The 20,654-nt window shown below is 41.7% G+C and overlaps 1 protein-coding gene and 1 long non-coding RNA gene across 2 annotated transcripts in view; both read left to right on the forward strand.

Moving 5' to 3' along the window:
* The window catches only part of LOC145345500 (uncharacterized), an 85,950-nt gene extending 78,591 nt beyond the window's left edge, over positions 1-7,359 (forward strand). Inside the window, exon 3 of the long non-coding RNA XR_013887075.1 lies at positions 7,013-7,359. This is a non-coding gene — a long non-coding RNA (uncharacterized LOC145345500). The remainder of the gene's footprint in view (positions 1-7,012) is intronic.
* Positions 7,360-9,249: 1,890 nt separating this feature from the next.
* On the forward strand, positions 9,250-16,277 carry marcksa (myristoylated alanine-rich protein kinase C substrate a). Its single transcript, XM_080192571.1, has 2 exons — positions 9,250-12,549; positions 14,146-16,277. Exons 1-2 carry the CDS (start codon positions 12,451-12,453, stop codon positions 15,157-15,159), a joined length of 1,113 nt encoding a protein of 370 aa, XP_080048697.1. The 5' UTR covers positions 9,250-12,450; the 3' UTR covers positions 15,160-16,277.
* The last annotated feature ends 4,377 nt before the right edge of the window (positions 16,278-20,654 follow it).

Here is a 20,654-nt window from a genome sequence, read left to right on the forward strand (position 1 = left end):
GCAAGTCCCTTGGGAAGAGGGAGGAGGAAGAAGAGGACGAACAAGAGGAGGAGAAGACACCCAGAACACAATCATTCTGATAGCTGCTTATCAGTGTCTGGTTCCCCAAAAACATCCACACATTACTATTGTCCCAGAAGTCGTCAATGTTCCATGCCTGTGTGATTAACTATCACAGCATCCTCTTGGTCAAAATCCATAAATAAATGTTCCATTACAACTAAAGGCAACACCACTTTCAATAATATATTATTGTATACTCCGTTAGTGCCTGGCTTGCAGATGCCTTTGCTTGTTCTAGTGCTCTGATGCTGTGCCACTTCAGTATCACATATGACAGAAAGCTGCTGAATTTCAGTAGGGGATACAGCAGATCGCCTTGCATGCCCTTGAGCAGTTCTAGGCTTCAAGGATTCAGTCTTTAGACTCACTACACCAGCACAGGCAGCAGCATCCCAAGAAAGGCCAGTAGGTTTGTGCTATATGGATCAGCTAAAGCCCCCACAGTATGGTGCCTCAGCAATCCATACAACATGGACTCTGAGAAATGCTACAGGATAGAAGGGAGCCATTCAACCCATCTTGTCCATACCAATCCAAAGACACCCAGGTGACTTTTCTAATCCCATCTTCCTGCGCATGGCCCATAGCCCTGTAGCTAACAGCACTTAAGGTGCAGCTCCAGGTGCTGTATAGCTGAGTTTAGGTCTCTGTCTCCACTACCAACTCAGGAAGTAAATTCCAGATACCCACACCGTCTGCGTAAATAGGTTTTTCCTCATGTCCCCTCTAATCCTTCTGCCATTTAGCTTGCACTTATGTCTCCCGGTCTTTGAACTCTCGAAGAAGTCCAACAACACCACACTACAGTCCAACAGGTTATCTGTAGCAAACGCTTTCGGAACTGGCTGTTCCTTCGTCAGGTGGGTGGGAGTTCTGATCACAAACAGGGCATATAAAGACACAAGTTCAATTTACATGAATAATGATTGGAATGTGAGTCTTTACAGCTAATCAAGTCTTAAAGGTACAGACAATTTGAGTAGAGAGAGCATTAAGCACAGGTTAAAAAGATGTGTTTTGTTTCCAGACAGGAAAGTTAGTGACATTTTGAAAGTCCAGGCAAGTTGTGGGGGTTACAGATAGTGTGACATGAACCCAAGATCCCGATTGAGGCCATCCTCATGTGTGTGGAACTTGGCTATCAGTCTCTGCTCAGCAACTCTGCGCTGTCATGTGTTGTGAAAGCCGCCTTGGAGAATGCTTACCCAAAGATCAGAGGCTGAATGCCCATGACTGCTGAAGTGTTCCCCAACAGGAAGAGAACACTCTTGCCTGGCGATTGTCGAGCAGCGTTCATTCATCCATTGTCATAGGGTCTGCATGATCTCCCCAATGTACCATGCCTTGGGACATCCTTTCCTGCAGCATATCAGGTAGACAATGTTGGCCAAGTTGCGAGAGTATGTACCATGTACCTGGTGGATGGTGTTCTCACGTGAAATGATGGCATCCGAGTCGATGATCCATCATATCTTGCAGACGATGCTGTGGCAGGGTTGTGTGGTGCTGTGGTCACAGTTTTCCTGAAGGCTGGGTAGTTTGATGCGGACAATGGTCTATTTGATGTTGTGCGGTTGTTTGAAGGCAAGAAGTGGGGGTATGGGGATGGCCTTGGTGAGATGTTCATTTTCATCAATGACGTTGAACTCTCTGCCAAGGGAAACAGGTTCCTCCAATTTACTCACTCCCTACCTCTCACAATTTTGAATACTTCAATGATGTCACCACTCAGCCCTCTTCTGTTCCAAGAAAAACCACCCCAACCTCCCTAGTCTCTCCAATCTCTCCTCATAGCTACAATCCTCCAGCCCAGGCAATATTCTAGTAAATCTTCTCTACACTCCAGAGCAATTAGATCCTTCCTGTAATCCTTGTAAGCTGCTGGAAAGCTGGAGAGCCATAACACCCTGCATATCTCTTTGAACTGAGATTCACAGCTATGATGGCAGCAGTTGAGCCTGCACAGAATCAAGTATTAATCTCACGGTCACAGTAATTTGCCATGGTGGGGAGGAGGCAGTTGGGTGGGATGAAAGTGGGGAGCACATTACGTCCAATGTGATGGGAATAGGAACAGAAAGTCACCTCCCCACCGGGGCACATTTCTCCTCCTTTCCACTTCTTTGATTAAGATACCACCCCTCCCCCTCCCCCCCGTGCGCTGCTGCTCCATTTGCATTCTTAGTCTTTATGAGAACTACATTTGGGCACGGTTCAAGAAGTTTGACACCATCCAGGACAAAGCAGCCTGCTTGATTGGTAGCCTTCTACATTCACTCCCTCCACCACCAACATTGGCAGCCATGTATACCACTTATAAGATGCCCTGCAGGAATTCACCAACACTCCTTAAACAGAACTTTCCAAACCGACAACCACTACCATCTAGGAAGATAATGGATAGCAGACACATGGGAACACCTCCATCAGGAAGTCTCCATCCAAGTCACTCAGCATCATGACTTGGAAATATATCACTGTTCCTTCACTGTCACTGGGTCAAATTCCAGGAACTTCCTCCGTGACAACACTGTGGGTATAGCTACACCACATGGACTGCCACAGTTAAAAACAGTAAGAAGTCTCACAACACCAGGTTAAAGTCCAACAGGTTTATTTGGTAGCAAAAGCCACTAGCTTTTGACAGCTTATCACCACAATCTCCAGGACAATTAGGGATGGGTAATAAATGCTGGCCTAGCATCTCTTCAATGAGTAAAGAAAAACAGTTTCACCACCATAGCTAAAATGCACCTCCCCTTTAAGATGTGCTATGATTCATGCTGGCCAGAAAAATTTTTTATTTCATTTATTTATTAGTCACAAATAAACTTATATTCACACTGCAATGAAGGTAGTGTGAAAATCGCCATATCGTCACACTCCGCTGCCTGTTTGGGTATAACAAGAGAGAATTTAGCACGGCCAGTTCAGCTAACCTGCACATCTTTGGACTATGGAAGGAAACCGGAACTTTCAAAAGAAATCCACGCAGACACGGGGAGAACATGCAAACGCCACACAGACAGTGACCCAAGCTGCAAATCGAACCCAGGACCCTGGCACTGTGAGGCAGCGGCGCTAACCACTGTGCCACCGTGCCACCACTTGACCCCCTCCTGAGCATGCAGCCAGTCAGCAAAGTGTTTGGAGTTGGGCTGTACTCCAGAATCAGGCTAATGAGTAATCAACATAGTTTGTGTGCTGCCCATACTACCTCAGCCAGACATAGGTAATCGTGCATTGTGACCTCTATGCCTCAACACTGAAATAATCCAAATTTTAGCCCATTGTTTTCACACCAGGAGTTCATTATCATTATTGCATTTTAATATCTTAAAACAATTTTGACTCACATTGAGTAATTAAAATCTAATTTTGAGAAGTGCAAGATTGTAGATTTGAAATGGAGAAACTAGTATTACAAACTGAAACAAAGAAATGTATGACACCAAATATTTCTTCCTTCCGGGCTTGCAAATAGACTGAAAACTCTAACTTTTGAACATTTTGACATCACAGCTATATCATGGGACATTGAGAGATTGCATTAGGAAAATGCCCCAAATCTTTTGATCATTCACTCAGAGGGTGGTGAGTGAATGGAATTGGCTGCCGTCAGTGGTGGTGGAGGCGAACTCGCTGGGGTCTTTTAAAAGACTTCTGGATGAGTATATGGGATTTAGTGGGATTGGGGGTTATAGATAGGTCTATGGATTGGTAGGTGTTGATGCGATCGGCGCAACTCGTGGGCCGAAGCGCCTGTTTGTGCTGTAGTGTTCTATGTTCTATGTGTCTGATACTGATAAGACTAAAAGCTATCCACTTATCTGAATACACTTAAAAAGGCTGGACTTCTAATCCACATGCAGAAGAACTTGTCAAGCACAGATATCCATTCAAAGAACAGTGAAGAGAATCAGCATAGAAAACATAGCCCCTTTTTATGGCATGAGCAGTTGTAAAGTAAGTTTAAATGTTCAAAGTGAATTTTAGTAAATGGGTGGATGTATGAATGGGTAGGGTGGTAGGACTAATAAGTGGTTGAGGTAAGTGGGTAGGTGAAGTGGTAAGTGGTTAGGGTAGTACGGTGGCAGGTGGCTGAGGTAGCAGGGTGGCAGGCAGGTGGGGAGGGTAGTTGAGTTAGTGGGTGGGTCAGAGAGTAGTCAGGTCAGGGGCAAATAAATTCAGGTCAGGAAAGGAAATTGTGTTGTGCAGTGGGTAATCTGGTTGAGTCAGGAGTCAGACAGGTGGTGGGGTTAGTTGGGTTGGTTCAAGAAGACAATCATGGGATCAGGGTTGAGAGGGAAGGGAGTCAGTTGAGGGGGGTGATGGTGAGTCAGTGTGAGTTATTAGGAGGTTAGTTTTGTAGTTAGCTAAGAATTAGACTAGGATTTTTCCATCTAACATTTCCTAGATAACTATTCAGGTAAGCACTGTGGAACTATTCTGTGGAATGTCTGAAGTCTCGAACACTAATTCAGTGTTGGAAATTTTTCTGGAGGGTCCCAGTGAGCATGGAAATTGCTCTTTGGAAGTTCACACATCTCACAGAATCAGCACATTGGGACTTCCATAGGGTCCCAACGCATATCTTGGATACATCCAGTCTCTGATGATCTGAAGGAGACTGGAAACTCCTTGCTCATTTTTTTTAGTCAAATCAAATTTAATTTAAACCACTTCCTCTACTTACTCCCCATGGAAAGCATGTAAATAATAACTCTGGGTTAGTGTGCTGAGCATCACCTGATGCTGAATTTATGTATTTGCAACTCTATTATCTTTCTATTTACAGAAACAAACATGGAGATTAGTTACACAGTTCATATCAGGGCTGAAAATATATTACTTCCTTGCAGTGAGGTAACAAGTCAGAATGTCAGTTTAAATTAATTGGAAGCGTAAATAAATGACAATGGCATTTTTATGTATACCTTGATATCATTGTTTGGATGCTGCACGGTGGCACAATGGTTAGCACTACTGCTTCACAGCACCAGAGACCCATGTTTGATTCCCAGCTTGGACCACTGTCTGCATAGAGTGTGCACGTTCTCCACATGTGGACATGGGTTTCATCCATATGCTCTGATTTCTCCCACAGTCCAAAAGACATACTGGTTAGGTGCATCGGCCATGCTAAATTCTCCCTCAGTGTACCCGAACAGGCCTCAGTATATGGCGACTAGAGGATTTTCACAGTAATTTCATTGCAGTATTAATGTAAGCCTACTTGTGAAGTTAATAAATAATCTTTAAACTTTTAGCTTATTCATAGAATCAGAGAATCCCTGCAGTACAGAAGGAAGCCATTCAGTCCATCGAGCCTACACTAACAACAATCCCATCCAGCCCTAAACCATAATCCCAGATATTTACCCTCTTATCCCCTTGACACTAAGGGGCAATTAAGCATGGCCAACCTAACCCGCACATCTTTGGAGTGTGAGAGGAAACCCATGCAGACATGGGCAGAATGTGCAAACTCCACATAGTCACCCAAAGCTGGAATTGAACCTGGGTCCTTGCAGTGAGACAGCAATGCTAACCACTGTGCCATTGTGCCGCCCAAATTATTCAGCAGCTCTGAGAACCCAACATCGCAATTATAATATAATGAAAATACTGCAAAGGCCAGAAATCTAAAATAAAAGCAGAAAAGAGTAGAAATACTCAGCAGATCAGGCAGGGCAGCACCTGTGAAGATAGAAACGCAGTTAATCTTTCAGACTGATTGGTCTTTTATCAGAACTGTATCCATAACAAGGTGGTTACTATCAGCAATATTAAATACAGTTCATCAGAAATGCACTCTCCAATTGGCGGTTTATAATTCGAATCTCGTTACACTTCAATTTTACAATATTTAGGGGAAGGTGTTCTGTGTGATCTAAACTATAAAGTTGTAAACTTTGTCGTAGAGAACATGTTTACAATTTTGCTATACAAAGCACACATGGGACATGTTCTGTTGTGTCTACTAACATGGCCAATGCTGAACATTAAGCTATTTAAAACAATCTCTGTAAAAAGTTACAGGATGTATCCTTGATTCTGGTTTATGGAGTGTTGTTTATTCAGAGTGGCTGTTAATTTGAAACGACCTTATGCAGTAGTAGAGTTACGCATGTGAATAGGCATCAATTGTGTTCTTCCAGTATGAGGTCTACTGTTAATCTGAGATACATTGTTGTAAAAGTTTAGTGGAAGGCCAGTGTTCTTGTAGTTGTGTCATATGTGTCTCTTTAAGCATTCCACATCATCCTTGTGTGTCATGATGAGGTAAAGTTTCCAGGAAATGTTGCAGACCACCACCCTTACATAGCTGGGTTAAAATGTTCAGGAAATATGCATCAGTGTTCCTAGAAAAGCAAGAGTACACTGCTACAAAGTATCTGAGATACAGAAATAGTTACTCCAGAGTATAACTGTGTAACCATCTGAAATAAAGTGTATTCAATGATATATTAAACAATTTCAAGCATTATTTTATGAGGCTGAAACTCTTCCCCCCCCCACAACGCTTACTAGGGTATTTGTTACATATCCAGCAGCAGCATTCCAATAACTTACCCATGCCTTCACATTTGAGATAGACAATAAATCCCGAAAGATCATCTGACAATGCAGGTGTCAGACAATTTCAGCCGGGCTGGTAGTCTGAGATCCTACTCATGACCACTAGTCAGTGACCCTTGCTAGAAAGTGAATGTGTCAGGATGAATATAGAATTTAACTTGGTTGTGATATTTGTCACACTTGAACAACCTGACAGCAGTTGCTGTATAGACTGACACATAAATGCACACTTGCCAAAATACCAGAAGACGACCTGCACTTACAAAACTGTACCTCAGAAAGACTCTGCCTTCAGATAGGGGGATTAAACATCACTAAAACTGCCAAATAATTTTTCCTAACAGATTTTCTCTTTTTTCCCAAATAGTTTTTTGTGGCAGACTACAGTTCAATTCTACCAGGCTGTGCCCTGTTAAAAACGGATTCTTGGACAGATTCTGGTTACCAACAGCAATTATGTGGATAGACTCAGTGAGACCTTGTGAACTTAGAGCCTTAGGTATAACCTCAGTGTACAAACAAATTGTATCTATTATTCCTTATCTGCTGTTAACTATTTAGACTCTATCAATGTCAATCAGGCTCAAAAATGTCCAGCCAATTCCCATTGAAATAACTGACATTTTTTAAATTCTTAGTAGTACACAAGGGTAAACAATGGTACAAAAGAAAGATCCTTATAAGCAATCTTGGAGTCTTTGGAAACAACAGCAATAAAACTTGTGTTGATAGAGAGAGAGTGGCAAGTAAATGTAATAATGCTCAATCTAAATTAAAAAATAGAATTAACTACTTATGTCAAAACTCTGTATTTTAGGACCAATATTGAATCTAGTCTAAATATTTTAATCAGAGGTTTTAATTAATTAAAAGAGGTACTGAATGCTCCCTCTTAAAGGAATACACACTAATGAACTGCAACAAAAAAAACATTTAAAGGAAACTTAACAAATTAAATTAAAATTAAATTTCCAGGGTGATGGTGCACTCAGTCCCTTCAGTGTCCGCTAGTTGCCGAAGGACTCAGATGTATGGGCAGACCTTGCATGGTCCCCATGCATGCAGATAATCCTCATCATTCAGTTCTGCAGCAAGCAGTGACTCAAGAACACAGACAAAATTACTGATGAGTTTGAGCAAGATGGTGAAGGCAATAATTCTGTGAGATGATGAATGGATACATATGAAATGGACTCAACCTGCATGTACCCACAGCAATTACCTTTTAACCCTGTTATTGCTAGGGTACTAATGGCTTTTTACATGTAAATATAATCAAGCCCTGAGCATTGGTATTATACATATATATAGTACAGGATTTGTCTGGATATGTTACTTGTTTACATCGCCATAGGAAAAAGGTAAGCAGTCAAGCTGAATGTCGCTCACAATGCAGACTGGATCTGTTAATAATCACATTGGTCAAGCTCACAAGCAATCTTTTAAGGAGGCCCCATAAAGAAGAAGTGCCTTGGAATATTTAATTATGTTAAATGCGCTGTATAAGTATATGCTCTTGGCTTTGAGGTCCTCCAATCTACCCACTCCCCTCCACATCAGGTAAACAGTCTAACAGCGTTTATATGCACTGATCTGACTGCATTAAACTTAACATATTGACATCACAAACTGTAAGAATGAGTCTTTAATTGCTAGAATTCTGATCATGCAGTTCATACATTCATAAATTGTTACCCTAGATCCAAATTGTACATGAGTTCATCAGATTTAGTTGTTTATTATTATGACAAAAGTTGATCCCGCATCAAATAAGAACATTTCTATAATTTAGACAGAAAATGAGAATGTTTCTGATGAATATTAGAGACCATTAGTTAATGTGTCAGTAACCAATACAGAATGCTGACTAGATCAATCAAACATTCAATGGGAGTTGGCTAGCCATCTTTGCTGATATCAAGGCCTGTATTCAGAAACAAATTATGTTCAAGTTTGCTTGATGTCTGTGCTGTTTCTTTTTCAAATGCTAATAAATGTGAATTTGCAGACTGGAGAAGTATACTAATTTGTCAGGACTAATAGCTGTGCTAAGAAAAAAAAATGCACAGAAGAGAAAAATAGTTTACATGCTAATTTTATGAAATCACCTTCCTAGCAGAAAGTCTCACCAATGAGGATCATATACCTTAATCATGGATGTACTGTTTCCATGATTTTCTACTCTCTCGTTTTAATAAATACAAAACTATGTACATGCACTTGAGATGCATGCAGTCTAGGTGGGTAAGCCATTTCACGATGAATGTGTTTTTTTGTAACATTTCACCCAATGTTTTGGCATTGATATCGATGGTATCAAATGCTTCTTTTGGAATACAAATCTCCAAGAGATTTAAATCTACTTGTTTATTTGGAAGGTTGAATTTTATGCAATTGGCCTAAGAATTGCATAATTTGGAATGCGTGGATGATCACATTTTTAAAGTATGTTTCATTCATCAATTTTGCAGGTTTTTTAAATGTGTAAGAAATATGCCCAGTAAAGGCATTTTAATCCTTTTTTATTCTTAAATTTTGTTTGCATCATTAGTAATTTTCTACATCTTAGTATTATTATGCTTTGGCCTATATCTGACTATCTGCATGTATGATTTTCACTGTCCTTCTGAATAGACAGAAGAACGTGATTGGCTTCCCATGTGATCTCCAATACAAGATATTGAACAAGATGGATAACAGTGCGTAACTTGCTTCATTCACCTTTAGAAAAACACAATAAATGACTCTCCCATCTTTCTTGACATGACTATGACTTACGGCTGCCCATTTTCAAAATTATACTGGCATAAAACATATTGATGCTGTAAAAACTGGATTTTTGGTTTTAATACAGTTTATACCTTAAACCGCTGTGATGAGTTACACGTAAACTAACAATGGTAAATTGACACAAGTGGAAAAAGAGCAAGATTAGCAACTTTCAGATAAGAATTGACAGAGCTAGAAATACTAATAAAATTCATACTAACATGCAATAAAATGGAATATGACATGTTCAATCACTGGAAACCAATAGGCTTATTTATACAAGGAACACAATCCCAAAACACATGCTAAAATGAAGATTTATGTAACAAAATATGCTTTTACTTGTAAAGAGGTGGCCCTGCTAAAAAATAATATTCAACATTTTTTAAAAAAAGATTTTTGCTTGCCCTTTCAAGTCCTTTCAACTTGCTGGTTGCAAGTATGGGCTTCATGAAGACAACACCTCTTAAAATAATGCATGGGCCCAGGGTGGAAAGGTTTTGCTAGTTTTTGTATGCGTTTAAGATTGCTACAATGTCATCTTGAAATTGGCATTTACTTCAGAGTGACATCTGAACTACGGTCCATCTGATATTCAAACGAAATCTGATACCAGCTTTTAGCCCACCATTTTCATCGCATTCATATTTTCGATTAAACGCTTCTGTTTCTATCTGGATGAATTGATAGCATTAAAAATCTATCTGCAGTTTTAAATGCCGAAACATGATTGAATAAACTTAATTCAACTGCGCTGTGGTTTTCATTCTAAATCACATTTAACATTTCATAGGCGTTAATCAAATAAAGCAACTCATGATATTCTGACTTTGGTCTTTTATCAAAATACAAAATTCCACAGCATGATGTATCCACCATATCAATAATTTTACTATCAAATATCCCATAGTCCTAACCATATATGTTTTTCGCGATGTTCAGTAAACAAGAGCACTGCACTCTTTTGTTGGATCAGATATTGATTAGATCATTTCTCCAGAGATAAATCTGGTGGCAGCTTCCCCCCGCCAAAGAAACACCTCATGCCTGCTCCGCATTTTTAAATGAACATGGCAGCCCACCTTAACCCTTTGCTCCTACAAGATGCGGAAAGGGTGAAAGACGGAATCTCGGTTTAAAGGTCGTTCCTTCACTATGTGAAAGAAAATGGTTCACTGTTAAAATATTTCACACTCCCAGTCACGCGTCCCGATCCAATCAATTTTAATTCAATCTGCACAAAGGTTTCTTATTCTGGTTTGCATCGCCTTGTGTTGGTCTTGGGCGTTGATCAGAAAAAAAAATGTTGGGTTATTGGAAGTTTATCCATTCCCCTTCTTTCTCTTTGGGTCATCCTTGGGTTGAACGCTCTTAAGGATCGAAGTCGCCATGGTAACCAACAGCTCCGCTTCCTAGGGAAGCAGGCAAGAAAGCTTGGATTGAGCCGAGCCCAGACTCCATTCCATCAAGTACTGGGTGAAAAATAAAAAGGGGTGGAAAGCAAACACAGACAGAGATAAAAATGCATCAAGTTAGTGCCCACTGTCTCAGTGTAACAGACCAGACGATCAGTCACCAACAGCAAGCTAGGACCTTACCATAAAGCCCCAGGACCATGTGCAGATTGCATTTACACCGTAGCTAGAGGGGGGTGGGGTGGGGGAGGAACAAGAGGGAAACAAAATCAATAATTTATCCACACGTCTATTCGCATTAATTTGTTTAAGCTACGAAATATATTTGTCGAGGATCTCCAGACGCAGCAGAACTGATTATAAAAGCCAGACTCCCAATACGGTAGCGATGGCACATCCAATAGTAACCCAACGGCACCGGAGAATTAACATTTAACAAATCATTTCACGTACTCCTTCATCGGCTGGAATCCAAAGTTGAACCCTTTTACTTATTCCACGCACTTTAAACAAAAATAGAGAGGAAAATACTCCACCCATTTCGGATTTACAATAAGAGATGCAGTCAGAAGACACTGAAACAGAGAAACGATGTGTGTTTGCCTATCAAGCGGAATGGTGAGCAGAAAACATAAAGGGGGAAAATAACGCCATTGATAAATAAATTTTCCGTGGCGGTGGCTATTTACACCATTATTGAGAGCAGGAACAGCGGTCCAAATGTTTAAACAAGTTCCTTGATGAGGCGGAGAGACCACTTTTGTCCCTGTATGTATTTCTTCCGGGGGTTTTGTTTCTTTGATTTGTTTTTTTGCTTATCATCAGTAAACTGGATCTCAAATCGCCAGCATCAGAAATTACCATCCTTGATTGAAACCCAATTAGCTGTGTGAAGCCATTTAATCCGAGGCTGGGAAGAAGGCACTCTCAACAAATTGGACATGCCACTACACTACATACATATATAGATTATATAAATATTTGCATCTCATAGCAAAACTAGTGCAACCCAATGTAAGCAGTGAGAAATCCCAGATTTCCCCTGCACCTTTTTGGCGATACATTTGGCGAGAAAATATTCTTGATTGTTTGCTACAATTGCAAGCTCCTCCCTCGGTGGCTGGTGATTGGCTTTGGGCGGGATTCGGAAGGCTGTGATTGGATGTGGCTGGATTCGGAAGGCTGTGATTGGATGTGGCTGGATTCGGTTGGCGTCATTGCTAAGTAGCCCATTCATCTATGCATTTGGGCGTTGGACTCTGCATGTTATTAGCGCTCAGGGAGATTTCTCCATTTTCCCCCCTTGTCGAAGAGCAAAAGCTACAAATCTCGGATCTTTTTTATTACCATTGCAACGTGGCCTTTTTCCTCCCCCCTTCATTTTTTTGGGGGGTTTATTTTTTTTTGTCGCTCTGCATAGGATTTGTTGCAGGGAAGTTAAACTTTTTTTTTCGGGGTGTGTGTATGTGTGATTCCGGCTCTTTTTTTTCACTCCACTCCTCCTTCTGTCTGTCCGTCCCCGTGTGTGTGTGTGTGTGAGTGTGCAGCATTGAAAAGCCAGGCGTCTTTGTTCGCTTGCTTTCTTTCTTTCGCTGGCTCGGAGTTTCTTTGTTGTACAAGCATGGGAGCCCAATTTTCCAAGACCGCTGCAAATCGCGAAACTGTTGCTGAAAAACCAGGAGAAGCCGCAGCTGGATCGCCTTCTAAAACCAACGGCCAGGTTTGTATTTTATAGTGATTTCCATTTGGGTTTTTTAAAATTTTGCACTGGGTTGATGGAATGATTGTGGAGACCCCCGCTGAAGATGTATTGTACGCGTAGAAAACATGGTCCTCTTTGCATGGAGGCTACCAGAGAGCATTTGGGGTTTGATTTCCCTGAAACAGAATAATGCTTGGTGATCTTACTAGGTGGTTTAGAAAGGAGCGTTTCTTTTTGTCGCGCCATTGTGTTGAAAATGGTTAAGAAGCAAAATTTGTAATTGAAGTGTGAAGAGCATTTTAGACGAAAGCACGGTGAGGATTAAACAAAAGTGGTGCTCTTTCGTTGGGGTTGTGGCTGTTAGGAATATTGGACTCCTTCGCATTGGATTTGCCCATCACCATTTCGACATGTCCTTTTGTGTTCTGGAGTGGAGATTTCCCCATGAATTAAAATGAATGTCTGTCTGGTTGGCGGTGTGTCGGGCATTGTGTGTAGTCGGTTAGGTTGTGTGTTCTTGACAGTGAAATTTATAGACCATGTTCTTCGGGTGGGATTTAAAAGGCGTGAGCCCTCCTGTCGCCAGCAGAAGCGGGATATTGGTACGGGTCTAGCACCTCGCCTTTTGTAATAGCTGCTACTCCTGCACCATCCCACTGTGTGGGAGAACAGCGACACTCAACCTGGCTGGGAGAGTGGCGTGTCGTTAAATTAGAAGCTGGCTTTCAAGTTTATTTGATGCTAGGGCGAGTAAGCAGCAGCTCCTGATTGGGCTGGTGTGTGCTGGCTATTGGCGCTGGACTCGGAGCGGCTGAATGCTCTGTTCACTCCCCCGCCAGCAGCCACAGTGGCCTGGGGACGCCTCCTAGCGGCCCCGGGCTTCCTTTCCGCTGCAGTGAGGAGGGTACAGGTTAGCATCGAATGAAACCGTGGGGGGAAGGGGGCGTGGGTGACAAAAGCCTGGATGTCAATCTCCAGGTGGATTCAGCCCTTTAACGTGCAGTGGAGGGATTTAATTTGGACAGCTCGCTTCATTGCAATTCAGAGGTGTGGGCATTGGGTTCATTGCGATTCAGAGCGAGGGTGGACATTTTGATTCAAAGATGCATGGAGCACTTTACAAAACAAAATGTCCATCTTTGATAAGATTGAGCTTCTTCGGAGGAAGGGAGACATTTGGATGGGGGAAGGGAGAGGGTGGTTTTTTTCCCAATCCTTTCACTGGAAGGATCAGTGGTAACACTAGAATCTGGTTCCTGGAGCAGATGGCGGGTCTACCTGGTTTGCATTGTCTTACACCACCCCCCAAAAAAAAACTCTTAAGAGTGAACAGATGTTGGGTGTCAAGTCACCTTTGCCTGCTGTTGGCACTGGCAAATGTCCCCCACATGCTGCAGAGCGTGTGCTGGGCGAGGGAGGACATCTCCAGTTCCCTCCTCCCCCTTCCCTTCCCTTCCCTCCCCTCCCCTCATTTACGTAACCAATGTCGGGCCATTTTGTGCGTCGCCTCTGCTATCTACTCGGTGTTGTGTTTTTTTTTAATAAGCCACCATTTTGTGTGTCTCTCTCTTCCCCTCTTTCCTCCCCCCCCCCTCCTCTCTCTCATACCTCTAGGAGAATGGCCATGTCAAGGTGAATGGAGATGCCTCTCCAGCCGCCGCTGCTGCTGGTGGTGCTGCCGGCGCTGCCGCTGAACCCACCGAGAAAGAGGAGCTTCAAGCCAATGGTGCCACCCCGGCCGAGGAGAGCAAGGAGGAGGAGGCGGCGGCAGTGGCGGTGACCACCACCACCACCACCACCGCCGCAGAGACCCCCAGCGATAGCAGCACCCCAGCGGCGGCAGTGAGCACCGCCAAGCCCCAGGAGACTAACGGGGAGACGGCGGAGAGCTCGCCGGCTGAGGGAGGGGAGGCAGCCGCCTCCAAGAGCGAGGAGGCGGCGGCGGCGGCGGCCGCCAGCCCGGCCACCACCACCACCAACAACCAAGAGACCCCCAAGAAGAAGAAGAAGCGCTTCTCCTTCAAGAAATCCTTCAAGCTCAGCGGCTTCTCCTTCAAGAAAGCCAAGAAGGAGAGCGGGGAGAATGCCGAGAATGAAGCGGGGGCTGCAGCTGGTGCTCCTGCCTCCGGGGAAGGGGAGAAGGAGCAAGGCGGCACCGCCGCCACCGCTAGTGCTGCTGCTGCTGCAGGAGAGGCCAGCAATGCCGAGGAGAGCAAGCCCAGTCAGGAGGGAGATGCCGCTCCCGCCGCCGCCACCACCACTACCACTGCTGCTGCCGCCACCACCTCCGTCCCCGCCACCACCACCACCAACTCCGAGGAAAAGAAGGAGGAGCCCAGCGCCTCGCAGGAGGCTAAAGCCGAGGAGAAGGCTCCCGAAAGCGCGGATGTACAGGAAGCCAAAGCCCCCGAGGAGCCCAAGGCCAACGAAGAGAAGCCCACAGCGGAGCAAGCCGCCTCCAACCCGGCCCCCAAGGCTGAAGCCTCCACAGCCGAGCCGGAGGCGGCAGCGGCAGCGCCAGCAGCCGTCCCAGAGCCACCAGCAGCAGCAGCACCGGAGCCAGCTGTAGCACAGGAGGTAGCGTCCGAGTCCAGTCCAGCACCAGCCACTACCGACTCAGCAGAGTAGATCCAAAAGTCCAAAACTTGGGAGTGATAATCAAAAAGGACCTTTTTCCATGTTTGTTTGTTGGAGTGGTGCCAGGTACTGGTTTGGAGAACTGTCTAACCAGGGATTTTAAAGGCATTTTTATTTTTTAAAAAAACAAAATCCCATTGCATTCATTCTGTTACCACCATTCCAACAGGCAGAGATGAGCCCCGAACCTCGCTCTGTCAGATTTTTTTTGCATCAGTATTACGGTTTTTGCATATTTTGCATCATTTTATACAAAAGTTTAAACTTTTTTGGTCAATCTATGGACACGTCCAATGGTGTGGATAATCTGGGTGGGTAAATCCTGGGTAAAATGTAAATGAAGTAATATTGGAACCACAATGCAGTGGTGTAGTTGCCAAGTAAATGTGCCACAAACTAATGATGTAAAGGATTAGTCTTTTAAAAAAAATTAAAATTTACAAATCTTACAAAAGTAATCCATACAGTTTACAACACTAAGTCTTGAATACAAGAAAGCAAGGACATCCGTGTCAGAAAATCAATAGATTTAGTAATACATTTAAATCATAGAAACTTTTCACTTATCTCATTTTTAGCTGTACAAGTCAAGTGATAAGTAGAAGAAAAAAAACAAGTTGTATAGGCGTTATTGTTTATTGCTGGTTCATGACCTTAAAGTGTAATTATGTATTACAGCAGGGTGTTTTTAACTGTGATTATGTATAAATGAAAACTTAATATCAAGAAGCACATGAAGTTTGCAACTCTTCACCCTGCCCATTTTGTAAAATTGCAGTCATCTTGGAAGATCTTTTAAACAATTTTAAATGAAAAGCTGTGATAAGTGGAATGGTTGCTGTTTATATACTGTTGTATGTTTGGTTACAGCAGTCAATGCTTTTTTTCAGTCGTCTTTGACAATTGGGAAAACTCTTCAGATGCAATGCGTTTTGTGTAGCATCTTGTCTATCATGGTTTTTTGTAAATACTGGAGAAGCTTTGACCAATTTGACTTAGAAATGGAATGTAACTTTGCTTACAAAATTGCTATTAAACTTCTCTGCTTAAGGTGTTCTAATTTTCTGTGAGCACACTAAAAGCGAAAAAAATAAATGTGAATAAAGTTTCGACTTAGTGTTTTTTTTATTATGAGCCTTGTTATCCAGCTGAGGCATAGTTCATGGTCACACTTTGAAATGTAGGCTGGTTCATGAAACTGCTATATCACAGCTGAAGTGCCAAGGAGGAAGGTGTTCCAACTGACCATATTTGAGTGCACAGAACAGAAGGTGGTTTTAAAAAATCAGATGTAGGTTGCTTAAAATGCAAATGCTTTGTTCACTGAACTCCATTGCTTTAAAGTGCATAATGCAATGTTTAATTGCCTTAATTTTCAAACTTTTTCACTTTTCCTCCTGGAAAAAAATGATCAGCATGTTTTATCAATGCTGGAAATCAGATACTATAAATGACTGAAAATTAGTGAGCATTAAGGTCTCATCCAGCTGGCTAATTTTTTATCTGCAATTTCATTTCAAGTCATGTTAAATATTGGTTCCCCAGCAGCAAGCAGGCTTTAGCACCATTTACCTGGTGGATAGTGGGAATGGTATAGCTTTTTGAATATATTAAATTCAAACAGGGCAACATTGCATGCTTTCCAATTAATTATTTTAAACTTGGTTTTTATTAATAATGCATTCTATTTTAGGCTGTTGTTAATCCAGTGCAAAAAATAAGATGGATGATTTATTTGGAATGGATGTAGATGGACAATTGAATAGCTTCTGAGGCTTTACTCATCACTACTAACTGGCTGAGCCATCAGGAAGCCAACCACTACATAGGTGCTACAATCCTGAAGACAAGCTAGAGTATCATTTTTAGCATTGGTTAATAACATCTCATTAGAGTACTTGCAAACAACACTTACAATAAAATAATTTTGGTCCTCATTGCAAAGTAAAATGGCAATATTTCAATTCATTTTTCTGGTGATACTGCAGGCATTTGAATTTTAGTTTCTCTTCCTCATTACAGTCCTAGTGTTTCCTTTTTATTTGCTGACTAAGTAACAATACCAGCTTGGAGGAAAAAAACTCAGCTTTGTGTTTCTTTAAATTGAAATTCTCTTCCCTGCTCCCCCACCATTTTTTCCAGGAAAAATAGCTTCAAGAGGAAGTCTAGATGTGCTGACAACTCTTGGCTTCAAAGTTTCTAGTTAGATTTGATTTGCAGTGAACCTTTCTACATTTTTCACCGTTTGAGAGTACTGTGCCCTTTTCCCAGAGTGCTGTGTCCATTTTGAACTTGAAAGTAGGGTGTTGTAATGGGTCAAAACTGCTGGCATATTGTTTCTCACACCCCTACTGCCACTTCCACCCAAAGACATGAGTATTTGAGCTCAAGGAAAGATGCCATTCTTTCAGGGCAATTTGCAGTCGCCTGAAAGCAGGTTTATGTAATTTGTTACAGTAATAACTCATAATGACTACCTAGCTTTGCCATCTGCAACCACAGGAAATTTGTCTCAGGTATTTGTGGGTTTGATGCCTTCTGCTATTATGTTTTACCTGTTTATGTACATATTGTACTCTGTTAATGGGCGTGCTTGAAATATGTAATTAAGGATAATGTTCTGTTGCCTTAAGCTTTCACAAGTTAAAATGACAATCTTCAGCATCCCAATTTTCATGTTGGTATATGTGCCATAATCCCATGTTGCATGTTAAAATGTTAATTTTAAATGGGATTCAACTCCCAATTTCTACCATTTTCAATTTAGTTATAAGCAGTTTGTCCATCCGAATGATTTGAGTCTGCTGACACTCCATGCTAATAATATTAATTGTACACAAAAAATCCAGTTGTGACAAATTATGCTTCTAATTTGCCATTAAGGCAAGTAATACTTCTGTCTGAAAGGCACTGTATCCTAAATTTGATTCATTACATTCTGAATATGTCACTTTACTATGCTTCCTACAATTGTTATTGGAGCCTGTTCCTGTTTGTGTTAAAAGTCTGATGGTGATTTACAGTTTTCCTGACTTTCTATCAAGTAGCAGTAGTTTTTGCAAGCTAATTCTCACAGGCAAACATTGACCATACACTCTATTGAAACACGGCACAACATTTTTCATGGCTTTACTGCAAGTGCTCGAAATAAAAGTTGCCACTCATTGAAATGACAGCTTCGATTTAATTCTGAAGTTCAAAGACGGAACATAGGTATGTATGTGGAATGGTAAGAATACGTGGGGGCGGGGGGAAGAGATTTTTGGGTATCTTTTTTCAATATGTACAGCTGTCAGCAGTTAATGTAAGAGTATAGCTGAGGATTTAGCATCTGGAAGAGCTGGACCAGATTTTTGTTATCAAAGTTAGATTTGATGATAATGCTGGGAATATCCCTTTTTATTGAGACCAGAATTCAACCCTAGCTTGCTTTCAGCCAATTGAGTGATAAGTGAATTAATTTAGGTAACTTGCTGGTGAGGCTGAAATGTGCAGTTAAGTGATCTAAGATTGTTGAAGACATTGAGATATGGTAGAGGGAGTGTTTTTCCATTGCTACACTTACCTTGACTTGCATCTGAGTAGATGCAGTCAAACAGTATATATCCTTCATGCAAATCCTTGCTCGCTGGTTGAACTATAAGGAAATCGTGCACAAACATACATTTTGCCAGTGAGCAAGGTGGTGCAGTTGGAAAATTTACTCAACACGGTTACTGAAAAAAATGTTCAATACCTTCGACACTAATTGCTTAAACGTTTTTTTATAAACATAGATAGGAAAAGGGTCAGCGTTACATCTGTTAAGACTGCCCAGGATATTTCAACAAGAAATGTAGCTTGCAAATTTTCATTCTAGAAGTAATTTAGAAATGGGGCTGTAAGTGCCTATATAGGGGATTGGTATCATTATCCACTAATTTCTGCAATTAGACTGCCATTTTGAGAGGGCACTTCTAGATGGCTCAAGTACTTGCCTGAAAGAAATGGTAGGCTAATTTTAATAGCAAATTATGATCCCATAACATATATAGGACCCTGATTGCACTTTGGAGAATACCCTCCACAGATTTTGACCAATCAGTTCTACAGTCAATGGAGCCAAGTAAACTCATTAAATGCTTTTGCGGAGCAAGCAATATCCTGAACTGCTATTCTACGAAACTGCTCCCAACAGATAAATGTTAATCCAATACTCAGTACCTTGCATCAAGCTGGACTGATGTAAATGTTCTGGTCTCAAAATCACAGTGGATTCATTTTGCTGCCAAGAGCAGTTTGTGATTTTTACGCAGTCCAAATCAACCCTATATATGCTGCACAATATCTGGTTATACAATGGTGTAATGTAAAAGTGTAGCCGTAGCATTCCTTTGTGATCTGAACTGTGTATCACATTCTTCATACATGACCTCATGTGATTCCCAGTCATCTGGGTGGGCAAAACTGAAAACAGTCTGGTGTATGTACTGAAAAAATAAGTTTTGACTAAACAGGATAGTATTTCCAGGTTTTCGTTTCAAATTTCCCATTGTATTTCAAACAACAATGAATTAAATGGAGGCCCCAATTTTCACATTATTTTCTGGTCAGCTGCCTAAGGATTAGGTCTTAATTTGCAGTCCTGATTAAGATCTGGTTTGAGTTGCAACCTGTGTGGAGTGGCCATGTATTTTATGTTGTTGTTGTTTTCAGTGCAGAAAGTAAGGCTTGGTTCCTGATCCCTCCTTTTCTTGGAGTATTGGCATCGTTACTAATTTAACCTGCTAATTTCTCTCTCAAGCATAGATTTTTAGCAGCTATCCTGGCACCTGACCCCTACTGAAGTAAAATTAATAGGATCATGCCAACTGAAAAAGATGTTATTTGCAGGGAGTACTTAAATTAAGACCCCACTGCCAATTTTCCCACACTCCTAGGAATGCTATTTTTAATTGTTTTGGCTTGTCTGTGCAACAATTTATTTCACACGAAACTCCAAACTGAACTGATTTTGTGAACTCTCATTGCAATGCATTCATATAAATCATGTGCAAATTGTTCTGTGGAAAAATGGTCAAAAATGACAAGTTACAGTTTTATTAATTCTAACTCCTCTAATGGTCTGAATGACAATCATAATTGTATAGTTCAGCACTTGGAAGCTGCAGGGTGGTACAGTGGTTAGCACTGCTGCCTCAGTGCCAAGGACCTGGCTTCTTTTTGGCCTTGGGCCACTGGAGTTTACACGTTCTCCCCATGTCTGCGTGGTTTCCTCCCACAGCCCAAAAATGTGCAGGTTACTTTGGCCATGCTAAATTACCCCTTCATGTGAAGTAGACTAGCAGAGTTAATATGTGGGGCAACAGGGAATAGGGTCTGGGTATGATTGTTGCAGCTTGGTGTGCCGAATGGCCTCCTGCACTGTCAGGATTCTAGGATTTCTTTAAAATGGTAAACAATTCTGAAAAAGCAAGCTAATTTGTGAAATCTGCAGATAAGGTGCA

This window comes from Carcharhinus amblyrhynchos, chromosome 7 (genome assembly GCF_965287045.1).
Source record: "Carcharhinus amblyrhynchos chromosome 7, sCarAmb.v2.hapA, whole genome shotgun sequence".
Classification (NCBI taxonomy): domain Eukaryota; kingdom Metazoa; phylum Chordata; class Chondrichthyes; order Carcharhiniformes; family Carcharhinidae; genus Carcharhinus; species Carcharhinus amblyrhynchos.